At 40.6% G+C, this 14,102-nt stretch overlaps 1 protein-coding gene across 4 annotated transcripts in view; it reads right to left on the bottom strand.

The window, feature by feature from the left end:
* The window catches only part of LOC126418735 (lebercilin), a 185,752-nt gene that overhangs the window by 79,425 nt on the left and 92,225 nt on the right, over window positions 1–14,102 (bottom strand). For all 4 annotated transcript variants that reach the window (XM_050085649.1, XM_050085652.1, XM_050085651.1 and 1 more), the window contains exon 6: window positions 7,804–7,992. In XM_050085649.1, coding sequence (XP_049941606.1) covers window positions 7,804–7,992 — 189 coding nt within the window. The remainder of the gene's footprint in view (window positions 1–7,803; window positions 7,993–14,102) is intronic.

The following is a 14,102-nucleotide window of genomic DNA, read 5'->3' as shown; positions in this document are numbered from 1 at the left end:
GTAATGCAGATGAGTAAGAACAACAAACCCGTAATGTTCAGATACAGCAGTAGTAGTATCCTGCTTGACACAGTCATGTCTTTTAAATATTTGAACATAACATTGAAAAGCGACATGAAATGGAACAAACATGTGAAAACTGTAGTACGAAAGGCGAATGGTCGACTTTTTTTTATTGGGAGAATTCTAGGAAAGTGCGGTTCATCTGTAAAGGACACTGCACATAGGACACTGGTGGAACCTAGTCTTGAGTACTGCTCAAGAGTCTGGGACCTGTACCAGGTCAGGTTACAGGAAGACATCAAAGAAATTCAGAAGCAGGCTTCTAGATCCGTTACTGGTAGGTTCAAACAACATGCGAGTGTTATGGACATGTTATGGACATGCTTCGGGAACTCAAATGAGAATCCTTGGAGGGAAGGTGACCTTCTTTTCAAGGAACATTACTGAGAACATTTAGAGAACAGGGATCTGAAGCTGACAGCAAAATGATTATGTTGCCTCCAACATACATTGTGCGTAAGGACCACGAATATGAAATACAAAGGGTATTCAAGAAGTTTTGCATAGTCGTCTCTAATTTTTTTTATTTTTTGCAGGAGGAAAATGAAATTTTTTGTGAACATACTTGGAACATTAGCTATAAGTTGGCATATAAAAGTATTTTCTTTTATTTACAGGTGAACCATAATGAACCGTGAAGTAGATTTCAGGTTGTGACAACGGTCGGTGATGGAGTTCCTCCTCAAGACCGGCGAAGATTCTGCCACATTGATTCAGAAGAAGTTGCTCCCTATTTATGGGGAGAACACGGTGGATCGCAGCAGTGTCCAGCGGTGGTTGCAAAGGTTTAAAGGTAGTGATTTCTCTCTACTGGACAATCCACAATGCAATAGACCATCGACGGCATTGAGTGATGTGAATAAGGAGACCATTGATCAAATCATCCAAAACGACAGGTGTGTGATGACACGATAGCTTGCTGAAATGGCTCGTTTGTCATCGGGTAGTGTGGTATCACTGGTACAGTCACTAGGGTACAGAAAAATCTGTGCACGTTGGGTGCCTAGATTATTGACAAGAGAATTGAAAACAATGAGGAAGAATGCATGCGAGGGTCTCATGAAGACCTTTACTGAAGTGTGGAAACAGTGTTTTGATGGCATCAATACCCAGGATGAAACATGGTTGTTTTTGTCCGAACCTGGGAGCAAAACCCAATCCACGGAGTGGCGTCATACAGGTTCCCTCAGAAGAGGAAACCAAGACTTTCACGAACAGCAGGCCAAAAGGTGGCAGCCTCCTTCTTCTGGGATCAGTATGGTGTCATTTTCATTGACTTTTTGGAACCTGGCTCCACAATTAACCAGGACCGTTACTGTTCATCATTGGACAAGCTGCGAGATGCCATCAAGACCCACAGACAACAGCTTCAGGATCAGCTCATCAGACTACACCATGCCAAAATCCATACAGCCTTTAAACACTGGAGAAAAAAAAAAAAAAAAAAAGGGTTGGGAAGTTGTTCCTCTTTCTCCTTACAGTCTAGACTTGGCTACGGTTGATTTTTACCTCTTTGGTCATCTGAAGGCCCTCCTGGCCGTAAAACATTTGATAGTGAGAAAGACCTTATTTCCTGTGTCAAGCGATAGTGTAAAAGTCCATCCCCAGAATTTTACCAAAGTGCATTTACATCATGGAAAGAATGTTGGACCAGGTGCATCACAGCTGATGGAAGCTACATTGAGTAGGCTCAATGTACAGCTAAATGTTCCCAAGCATGTTCACAAAAATTTCATTCTCCTCCTGCAAAAAAAACAAAAAAATTAGACGACTGTGCAAAACTTTTAGAACGTCCTTTGTACAAGAAATTAGGGCTCATACGGAGAAATACAGAGCCCTTTTTCTCTTGTTGTATTTGCAAGTGGAACAAGAAAGGAAATGACTAGTAGTGGTACAGGGTACCCTCCGCCACACATGGTAAGTTGGATTGTGGAGTATCATTGTAGATGTAGAATAGTTTTGTGGAGCTTCAAATGTTACCTTAAGCCATTTATAGTGCGAGGGCTGATCAACAAAGACTGAGACTGATTTCTTTTTCACAGATGTTTATTACTCAGCTTCATTGTTTACATAATCTTTTTCAAGGCACTCCCCTCCTACTTGAATGTACTATTTTAGCATCTCTGCCAATCCTCAAACATATGGTGCAGGTCATTCTTTGTCATGTCCTTAAGAATTGCCTCACATTTCTTGAGTACTGCATCACAGTTCTCAAATCGAATGTCCTGAAGCTTTGCCTTTAGTGATGGGAATAAAAAAAAATCACAGGGTGCAAGCTCAGGGCTATATATGGTACACAGGTAATGTTGAACTACGCCAGAAACTGCATGGCTTGATTTGCAACGCGAGGCTGCACACTGTCATGAGGAAGTTGACACTCACTCTGTGAAAGTTCTGGTCATTTCCTTGCAATGAACTTCCTCAGTTTAGCCAATACTGATAGGTAATTTGCTGCTGTTACAATAGTGTGAGGGGGAACTGCATACTCCTAAATCATTCCATGACAGCCAAAAAACGTGATTACCATCATTTTCCCCTACAGATGCAACAACATTTGCCTTTTTTGTTGTTGGAGAACCTGGTGATTTCCACACTGTGCTGGCTCGTTTTCCTCTAGGATCATAATGATGCAGCCATGAATCATCATTAATGATAATTGATTCTAGAAACGCATCTCCTCCATCAACAGAGAGACACAGCACCTCATGCCAAGTCTCCATTCACACTGCCTTTAATTCAGGAATCGACAGATGTGGCACCCAATGGGCACAAAGACAGGTCGTATGGAGACAATCATGCATAATAGTAAAGACACTACCACATGACAATCTCAACACTTCGCTGAGGCTAGGCAATGTTGTTTGCTGAGCCTCACGTACAATCACAGCAGCTGTATTGATGTTGGCTTCAGTCACAGGAGACGCTGGAACACTAGGCTCACCTTCCTTAACACAGACAAGTCGGCCTTCTATGAAGTCCTTGAACCTCCTCAACACTGTTGCACAAGGTAGTGAATCTTCACTGCACACTTGCTGCAGCTATTCATAAGTTTCAGTGGCTGAATGTTTAGACACACATATAATTTTATTGTGTTGTACTAATTAAAAATGATATTCTGTGTCCTGTTTGCCGAAAATTCTTCACTCAAATCATAAACTTGGCCTAATATTTCATATATCCACATTTTGTTCGTTAAGTGGCAATATAGAACTATGTCAAGTGCCTCTCAGAAGGCAAATACCTTGGCATCAGCCTAGGTGTCAGTATTTGTTGCCTCCTGGGTCTGCTGGATAAACAGAACAGGCTGGGTTTCAAAAATGATTGTCGGCTAAATCATATTGATTTCTGGTGGAGACTTTTGCACTCCATAAAGAGTGTAACAAGCAAAAGTGAAATTTGTTCCAAAATTCTACAACACACTGACATCAATGATATAGACATATAGCTGTGTGACTCTTCTTGAAAATGGGCATGATTTTTCATTTTTTCAATCACTTGGAGCATCTCATATCTATGACAGATTGTTCCGAAAAAAGGACCAAGTCTTTCTGTATACTTTGCATAAAGTCTTTCTGTATACTTTGAGCAGGACAGGTAACCAAGCAATTCTCATCACTTTCCTCCACGATAAGTTACCTCAAAACATGGCATTTAGGTTTTCTGTGGGGCAACTGAAGGAAAGAATTGCAGTACAATCTTTCTCAGTAAAGCAATTTGTGATGGTATAGAATTTGGCTGAATTGAATTCGGGAATGTTCCCAGAAGCGTTAGAGGGGAGAAATTTCCTGTGCACTCATCATCTATAAATAAGCCAGCATACCTACTATGATTTTACTATAATTTCTATGATAGTTAAATACAGCAGAATGCTGTCATTTATATGATGTCCTGTACTAGGTCAAATGTTTATTTTGCACTTTATTATTTGTTTGAGGTACTCCTTGTGAGGCATGCAGCATATGGTATTCATCAACAGACATTCCTATATCATAGCAGATGCTTTCAATGCTGTGCAGAGTGTCAAGGAGAACTTTCGAGTATCACACTATAAGATTTGTCAATGAAGACGACATTCAACACTGTCAGAAAGAAAATGTATTCAGAAGTCCTGTAAAGGCTTTAGTCGGGTTTAACCATTTGATCACATCATACAACAAATGTTGATTGTGATTCACAACTGTTGAAAATTATTTGAAAGTGAATTATAAGATTGATAATTAATTAGGTAACTGAAAGAGAACCTTTTAAACACCAGAAAACACAAAATAGTATTTTGGAAAAAATGACTTACTCTCTTGGAGCTTATAAAGTTAAGCAACTGACTCGTGTTGTTTGATATTTCATGATACATTGTCAGGACTATAAATAATGTAAAGGAAACCACTTGCAGCATGTACCTTTAGTCTGAAGACAAACAATGGCTGGTCAAAACCAGTCATCACATTGTGAAATTGTCATATGATTGTGCTGTAAAAAGTATAAAAAAATACAGAGTTTAGCATTTTGCCTATTCCCTTTTAACTTCCATTTTGGTGCATTTATGGTTGCTGATGACTGGATATATGTCTTAATCAATTTACTGACTTAATTTAAGAGCAAAATTTCTTATAATTTTTAACAATCAATAAACAGAAATTTTCTTTCAAATTATTTCAATGCATGGCTCTTCTCACATACATTTTAACTTTATTCAATTTTAAATTGTGCACAAGGCTTTGTTTATGATTAAATCTTTGCTCAATACATACCTATATCAAGCATATTATCCAATACTCTTCAAATTTGTCTTTACATTCCATACATACCAATCTCAAGCATATTATCCAATACTCTTATTTGTCTTTACATTCAACAGTCTCAAACTGTATTCAATGACTAGATTTGATAGCTCGATCATCATCTGGTCAAATATAACTAAGTCATATCAGCTAACTATAGCAAGCCATTTGCACCATGTACCATGGTTGGCTATAAATAGACAGCATGTCTCAATTTCATTCAACCAGATAATAATGCATTGAAACTATTCGGCATTGCAGTCAGATAATGTCCACTTCTTGCACAATATTCTGGCTGACAACCACTCGGCCACCTTCAGTGTTTTACACTGGAGGTTGCTGGTGCACACAACTAAATTTATACAAAAAATCGGTGCAATGGCACCCTCTGAGTATCCTTTTTAAATATCATTCCCTCTGTGGTGCTCAGGTGCATGCATAATGGTGATATTAAGAGCACACCCTGCGTCGAATTTAGGGCTCACAGAGTTAAAATTCACGTGTAACCATAATAAAATTAATTGCTGTAGCTGTGTCATTAGCAATAAATTTTTTTCTTACTGAAGATATTAAAGAAACCACTGAGTCTCAAACCTTATCCAGTCAAAAGCCACCATCGGAATTAGTAAGATGCCATCACAATTAGTAAGATCTTCCACCAAACGTATTTCCACAGTTTCCTAAAATACTGAAACCTAGGAGTATCTTGTTGTGGCCAATATTTTCACGGCAAAACAATCCACAGAATGTTCTTCAGAGATACAATGCTGGGCTATGGCTGATTTACTAGCTGTAAAAGGTGGTGTGATAATAATGTTCCACACCTTTGAAGTTGTGTAGATGTGGTCTGACCAGGGTTAGTATTGCCACACTGGTATGGTATTCTGTGGTTCCCTGTCCATCCTTCACCGAGCTGATAGACCAGAAGGAAGGTCTGTATACATGGATACATGGCTAGATCACTGTAACATCATGTTTCTTCAGGATTCTGCCTAATTTCAATGAAATATTGCTGACGTATGGGAGGAACACCCTGGACTTGAACAACTCCTCCTCCTCTTGATTTTGTGAGCAGTCATATTTCTTCCTGCTTAAAGCTTTCCTTCCTTCTTAAAGCTTTGCTAACCTGTTGTGGAGAATACCCATTATATTTGAACACAGATTGCAGGGTTCCCGGTCCTTTGCAAGGCTGCCCTCATCAGGCACATCTTGTGCCTGGTATACAAACAGTTGGAGGACACCCAAAGTTCATGAAGGGTGTTAGCAGCAAGACACCCACAAATACAAGACTATATGTAAATACAGGTGTATATGAATGGGCTTACAGTAAACAAAATTCCTCAATAACACATCTACTGTCTGACTAAGACACCTAGCACAAGTGGACAGCCTTTTTCCTCTTCCATCGTAAATGGGATATTCTTGTGGATGGAATTTTTAGTAGAAATTTAGCGACATGCACCAGCAATCTCCAGTGTAAAATACTCACCTGAAGATGGCTGTCAGCTGAAATATAATGGCAAGATGTTGGTGTCACCTGACTGCATTCCTCATGGAATATTCATTACACTGGGAAAACTTACAAGAATCACTATTGAAACTAGTTGTTGAAAACAGTATAGTCATACTGTAATGACCCAGTTCACTTTTCTTCAAAACTTGTTAAGCTGCACGTCATACCTACACAAAACTGCTTAGGCAATCTGAAATCTGTTTCTTGTCACAAATAGAAATATATTTCTACATTTCTACTGTCCCCTGCACTCAGTGATAATACAACAATTGTATAATGACTGATTCTCCATATTATGTCAACGGAATCTAGAAGTTCAGATCTGTCTGAAACCAGAAGATGTGAGGCACTGCCCTCACTTGTTGGTTCTCTGATTAACTGCTCAAGGTAATTTTCACATAAGGCCTTTAGAAAAATATCTCACAAATTCTTATCCCAATTGTCTGCCCATATCATTGGTGTGTTGGCAATTTTTGAATAAATCATTTAGTACAGTATTACACACATTCTTATCTTAACCACCCACCTTTATCACTTGAGTATTGGCAAATTACAGATAAGGCATTTAGAACAACATCATGCAAATTCTTATCACTACCACCTGCCCTTATCACTTGAGTCTCTCTGTATATAACCGTTAAGTTGCAATCTTCCCCAATACTACAACATGATCAGAAAACTTATGTTTTCACTAAAATGTTTCATCACTGTGGCTTCTTAGGCAGGTGATCTATAAAATCACCTAATTATCACATTTGATCCACTTTTAATACTTATTTTGACCCAAATTATTTTGCCATCAGTATCCGGACTAATTTCATTAGATATGGTTGTAGCATTCACAACTATAAACTTACCTCCACCAATGGCATACAGCCAATCTTATGAAACAAATTCCAATTGGAATTTAAGATATTTCTGGTATTCATTTCTGTTTTCAGCCAACTTCCTGTTCCTAGTACAAAACTGACACATCTATTATTTGTAAGTAAGACTATTTCTGGAACCTTGCCATGAACACTTACACAGTTAACTAATATTACGCAGACTTTTTCTTTCTTGGGTCTGCAACAAGGAATGCCACCTTATGTAATTAATGTAGCTGTATTCTTCCTCTCTGAAATCAGCATGTAATGCATCAAACCTCTGGTGAGGTTTCTCTCTCCTAAAAGACCCACAACAGATGTTAAGATCCACTCACTCAAATGAATTTCATAACATACAAAACATCCAATTCAAAATTTGTATTTAATGGTCAGTGAATATTTGAATAATTAGTCTCAGGAGAATAGCTCCCTGGAATCTTGTTGAGGATCATATACTGTTTATTAATATTCTCTGAATCAGAGAGATCATACATATGAACAGACAAACAACCACGACCATATTTAAGAAACGAATGAGGATGTGCATTGAGCAACTATATAATGATGTATATAGTATCACTACCTTTATCCTTTCAGTTTGCTCCTCATTTAGTTTTGTCAACTCTTCAACACGTTTCTGCAATACATCTCTCTCTTCCAGCTGTTTGTTGTTACACAGATCTGTAAGTGTTGAGCATCTTTCTCGTAAAAGTGTCAGTTCAGTATCACGATCTTTCATCTTTGCTTCCATTTCACGTACTTGAGCTCGAAGCTGCAACAAAAAATAAAAAATTCATATATGCTACAACTCCATACCTATGACAATAAATGTAAATGTCACGATTTACTTTTAATAACACAATGCTAAAGCATCTCAATACATGTAAACAGTTTGAAACTGGTAAGAAAGTTGTGGCGTAGCAATATGGATTGAGAATTAGGAAGCTGTAAGCTGCTTCTTGCGCCTCTAAGTGGCGCAGTTCGCTAAAGAACACATTCCCATGCTGAGAAGTTGCCATCTCTCATCTCTGGGGTTGATTGCAGCATGCCTGGTCATGTGCTTGTACACTTTGCAGATCATAAAAATCACACATCTACATTTATATTAATAAAGCAAAGGAAGCTCCAGGTTGGAATATCAAGAATATGTTGAAGAAGATGGCACACTGAGTTGCAGACAGGCATAATGAAAAGACTGTCACACATTTAGCTTTTGGCCAAAGCCTTCTTCAGAAAAGAAACACACACACACACACACACACACACACACACACACACACATTCACACAAGCAAGTACTCCTCACACACAACTCCCATCTCCGACATCTAGGACTGGAATGCAACTGTGAAGTTGAATGGAAACAGCAATCTGCTAGAGGCGGCAGGGAAGGGGAAGGTATATTGAACCATTTTATTTTTCTTTCTTTTCTTATATGAGGTTCATTCCCATGTAACTGCTGGTATAGTGGTGCTATCTATTGGTGGAGAGACTGACGCGAGTGCACCATTTGAGACGCATAGCGCCAGTGTGGTTTCACGCCAAAGAGAAAGTGGTCACACAAGTTATCGTCCACTACCAAACATGCAGGCGAGTAAGCAGGAACGAGGAGTAATTCGATTTTTGGTGGAGGAGGGAGTTGGAGGCCATGAAATGTATCGATGGATGAAGGCTGTGTACGGTGAATACAGTCGGAGTGTACAAGTGTTGTGGAATGGCACAAACGATTCCTTGAGGGGCGCAAGTCACTGGAAGACAATGCTTGTCCTGGACAGGCTCATCGTGTCATCACACCGGAAATGGTTGCGGAATTGAATTCACCATGTGAGTTTTACGTGTTTGGACCTCTAAAACAAGCTATTCGAAGACATCAATTCGCAACGGATGATGAAGTGTGTGACTGGGTCCAGGCCTGGATCCGACAGCAGCCTACTTGCTTCTTCAAGGACGGGATCGACCAGCTAGTGTGGCAATGGGATAAATGTGCCAAGAATTTTGGTGACTACTTCTGAGTACGTGTACTGTGTGTAACTACATTTTTGAGTTAATAAAATCGTTACCATTACTTTACACTAGTGACCAGGTTTCATTTGAATGCCCCTTATATTTAAGCTAATGTAAACTGAATGAGCTATAAACCAAAGATGCTACTAAAGAGTAAATTAACGAGTTATTTTGTGGCAAGGATAATGTTTTGATACAGCGTTAAATATCTGTATGAACCAAAGTAAGTACACTCTTCAGTTTATTGATTCATGTGTCTCCACCATTTTGTTTCAGGAAATGGTGACGTACGGACGTATGCTTGGATCTGTTGTACCAGCATTCTTAAAAATGTGTATTTTAACCGTTCATTAAAAGTATCATAAAAAGTTATTAGAAAATGAATATTTATTCGCACGGTTATAAGTTTGAATCCTATCTGTTCATCATTTCACTCACCACCAAGATCCTGCATCAAGAGGTTCTGTGAAGACAAGAACAATTCACACGATATATGGAGGAGTGTTCCTGCATTGATATTGTCACACTCAAGAGTAAACAATGGAATTAATGTAAACGTAATGACTAAGACCTGATAGGACCCACTGAACTTGGTTTACTTATATTAAAAATATTGTGCTTCATGAGACAAGATTGACAATTTCAATGGTTGTGGTGATTATTTTGGTACCCCACACTACTGGAAGCAGCAGTATGTAATGCAAATTATCTTTATTGACCTTGAATGTAATGATATTAAAGGCCTGTTGATATTTGTATCAGTTGAAGTTCACCCAAGATTGTGCAAAGATTCGCAAATTATCTTCAAAAATTTTTTCAACTATTCTTTCTGATGCATTTTCCAATTATTCAAGCAATTATTAATCCATTTTCATTTCAACATCTCTATTCAAAGGGATAGCAGGATATGGGGGGGGGGGGGGGGGGAGTCAAGAGCGCTGTCTGGCAGAGCTTGCAGGGACTAGAAGCAAGCATGACAAGACTGCCATCAGGCGCAGCACTGGGAGGCTGCGGGCCATGGAGGTGTGAGGAAGGGAGTAGCTGGGGGTGGGGGTGGGGGGGGGGGGGCAGATAGGAGCAGGGAAACTGAGAGACAAGCTGGTGTGTGGTAGATGATGGCATACAAAGACAGTGAGGTGATGTGACTAGCAGGGCAGGATGATTTCAGAAGCAGAGGATGTGTTGTAACAATAACCCTCATTTGGGCATTTCAAAAAAGCTGGTGGAGGAGTGGAGGATCCTGATGGTGCAGGCTGTGAAGCAGCCATTGAAATGAAGCCTGTTAAGTTCACCTTATGTTGTGCCACAGGGTGATTTACTTTGCTCTTGGCCACAGTTTGTTGGTGGCCATTCATCCTGGTGGACAGCTGGTTGGTAGTCATATCAGCATAAAAAGCTCTGCAATGATTGCAGCAGAGCTGCTTTCACAGGTGGTCCGGCTTCTGATGAGGCACTACAAACCTGTGACAGGACTGGAACAGGAAGTGCTGGGTGTGTGGATTCGGCAGATCTTGCGTGCGGGTCTTCACACAGGTATACGATCCCTGCGGGATGAGTTTGCGATTGCGAGTGGCACAGGGATGGACGAACTAGAACACCTTACTAACTTTATCATAAGTCACAACTATTCCTTTGAAGGAAAGGTATACAAACAAACCTGTGGCACCGCCATGAGCGCCTCCATGCTGTTGGATATCTTCATGATCTGGACTAAGTACCAAGGCACACTATCCTCATTCCTTCACTATCTCAACACCTTCTCTCCCATCCACTTCACCTGGTCCTCCTCCTCTCCGACGGCTCCATCCATACCTCTGTCCACATTAAACCCACCAACCACCAACAGTACCCGCATTTTGATAGCAATCATGCCTTCCATATAACAAAAAGTTTCCCATACATCCTGGCCACATGGGGATGACATATCTGCAGCGACAAGAAGTCCCTTGCCCAGCATGCCGAGAGTCTCACCAAGGTCATCACAGATGGGCACTATCCCCCAGACCTAATCCACAAACAGATCTGTGTGTCATTTCCCCACAAATCCCCAACCCTTCCACCACACCCAAGAACCAGTTACAAAGGAGCACCTCCTTTGTCACCCTGGACTGGAACAATTGAGCCACATTCTACCTCAGGGGTTTGATTACCTATCATCATGCCTGAAACGAGGGACATCCTACCAATGATCCTTCCCACCCCTCCTAAACTGATATTCCACTCAACCCTCCTAAAGTGGTGTTCCATAACCCATCCCACCTCCACAAATGTCACTCTCAATCCTAACCCCCACCTCAGGGATCATTTCCCAGGCTCAAACTACAGTAACCTACTGCCCCAATACCCTCCACCCAACAGTTTCCATGCCCTCTGCCCTATCACCACCTCCATATTCATGTTCCCACACCCTCTTGGTGTACTGCCCTCTGCCAATGCACCCACCCATCTTTCTCTTGGCCTGTGCCTCTCCTTTTCTGCTTGGTAGTTCTGTAATAATGGTTTAATCTGCTTTTGCTGAGAATCTGAGTGGTTTGGAAACTAATAGGATCTGTTGTTACTGATGTTTCTGGAAGTTTTGAAATTTAAGAGAAAATTGGTACATTACTTGTGGGATAAAGAACTGAACAGTGAGATAATCACTTTCTCCGTCAATAATAACAACAACAACAATTTCGTGTGGCCCACTGGCCTGGTGTATGTCTTTCAACTGGATGCCACTTTGGAAACTTGCATGTCCCTAACATAGACAAGTTATCCAACTGGGCAAAGGGGACTTACAGTTTAAGGTGGAATCCAAACAATGTATCATTTCTGGCAACTCCTCTCTTTGTTGAGAGGTGAAGGCTAAACCAAAATACAGACTGAAACAGCCAAGGTCTCACAGGGATTCAATCCTGCGATTCTTAGTTTCCAGTCAAGTGCTCTACTGCTAGGCCACTAGGCCAGACTATAATAAATGTGAGAAGGCTAAAAACTTAATGGACACCAGTTGGGCCTACAATAACAAAACAAGGTGAGAAAAATAGTCAGGTTAGCAGGTTGATGGAGCCAGGTGAGTGCCCCTGGGCCTCTGCATGTGAAGGGGAGTGTCCTTCCTATAATCATTATAGTCACAGTATAAAGTAGGAAACAGCACCCAGTATTTATCAAAGAGCTACCCCTAAACTGAAAAAATAAGGCATGGAGAGAAATGGACTGACTGAATTTAAATGCAATTAAAATGGAGATTTAGATGTGACCAAAGGAGCTGGAAAAGAAGATGTCCCAACCACACTGCCTCATCCCAAAAGTAGTTTCAAACATTATATCTGACAATAAAAATCACTTTCACTGACAAGCAATTCAACTATTAAACCAATATTAGAGTTAAGAATCTGGAAGACCATGCTTAGGCTTAGCATGAAGAGCTAGAAGAAGTAGGCATTCCACAAGGATGCTAGCTACTGCTTAAGGCTCTGCAACCATAATGTGACAGTGACTTGTTACATACAAGAAAACTGTGTGTTAATTTGGTATGACCGATGCAGAGGGAACATAGGATGGTGGATTCCTTCCAGGAGGAAAGGAAAGCAAAGTTACATGCAGCAGTAATCTCCTTGACAGTGCATAGTTTGTTAGAGGGAGCAGTAGCCCACCAAATGTTGTTCCTTCTCCACGTGAGGTGAAGTCTTATTTGCACCCACAGTTCTGTACTGGGATTTGTTATGGTGAATCATAGGTGAGTGCATTATCCAAACAATTAGCTAGTTCATTTCCTGGGATACCCACATGACTTGTGACCATTGATCAGACAGTACGACTTAGGCCAGAGAGGAGGTCATAATAGCAGATGTCACGGGTGACGAAAGTAACACCTATCAATCAACAGCCTGGAGCAAGCACATTAAGTCACCACAAATTAAAATGCAATTGTGGTAGGGCTGCTTAATAAAACGCCCCTTTGTACAAACACTACACGTTCCCAATAGGAAATGATGTTCCTCATCAGTGAGAGGTGTAAAAGCATATCCTGTCCTATCCATGCCATCATCTTGTATCCTATCTTCTTCCATCACTTCACGTTCCTTAACAAAACTCCTCCCCCATTCATTCATTCATTTTAGTTTATACCTTCTTACTTACCAAAGTTTTACTCTTTGTCTTTTGTTTTTTTCCTTTTCTCTGCCTCCTCTCTCCTTCATCTTCCTGCCTGTTTCTCTCTTTGGTGGTTCCCCATCACTGTTTTTGCTTTACTCTTAGTTCTTCGTTACTATGGTCATCTCACTTCTTATTTCTTTTCTTCTCAATTCATCTTTCCTTCACATACTGTCCCTGTATCATCCATAAACCAAAAGTGGCACAGTGTTTACTAATGACCTACTTTCTCTAAGTCCTCTTTGTATCCCCTTGTCCACACAAAGGAAGGATGGGTTCCTTTCAACCTGGAGTCTCAGTTATCTGACCTGCCCTTCCTTCCCAAACCTATCCTCCTTTCCTCCATGAAGAAGGAACTAGCAGTTCTGAAAACTATGACTCTGCTTACACTTGCAAATGCGTCTATCAGTAATGATGGACAAACAATATTGTAACCTACTCATCTACACGATTACTCCGCAATTTGCAATTAAGTGTTCGAACCACCTCCATACTATTTCTTGAACATTTTACTCCTGTATAACATGTGGGAAATGCGCCGACACAAAAAATGTCATCACTGTTGCGGTGTTAACTATCATGTGGGATGCAGAGCAGCACTATGAGTACTGTGGCTGTTGGTCTTGCCAAACAAAGCTGCATGGTGTAAAGAGGCAACAGCAGCAGCCTCGCACATCCCGCCTTCGACCTGTAAGGACCATCAACCTGGCCTGCTCTTCGCAAGACATCGTTCCCATGTCCTGTC

The sequence above is a fragment of the Schistocerca serialis genome, chromosome 9, assembly GCF_023864345.2.
Source record: "Schistocerca serialis cubense isolate TAMUIC-IGC-003099 chromosome 9, iqSchSeri2.2, whole genome shotgun sequence".
NCBI classification, from domain to species: Eukaryota; Metazoa; Arthropoda; class Insecta; order Orthoptera; family Acrididae; genus Schistocerca; species Schistocerca serialis.
The sequence above is the reverse complement of the archived record's forward strand: the minus strand, read 5'-3'. Positions and strand labels throughout refer to the sequence as shown.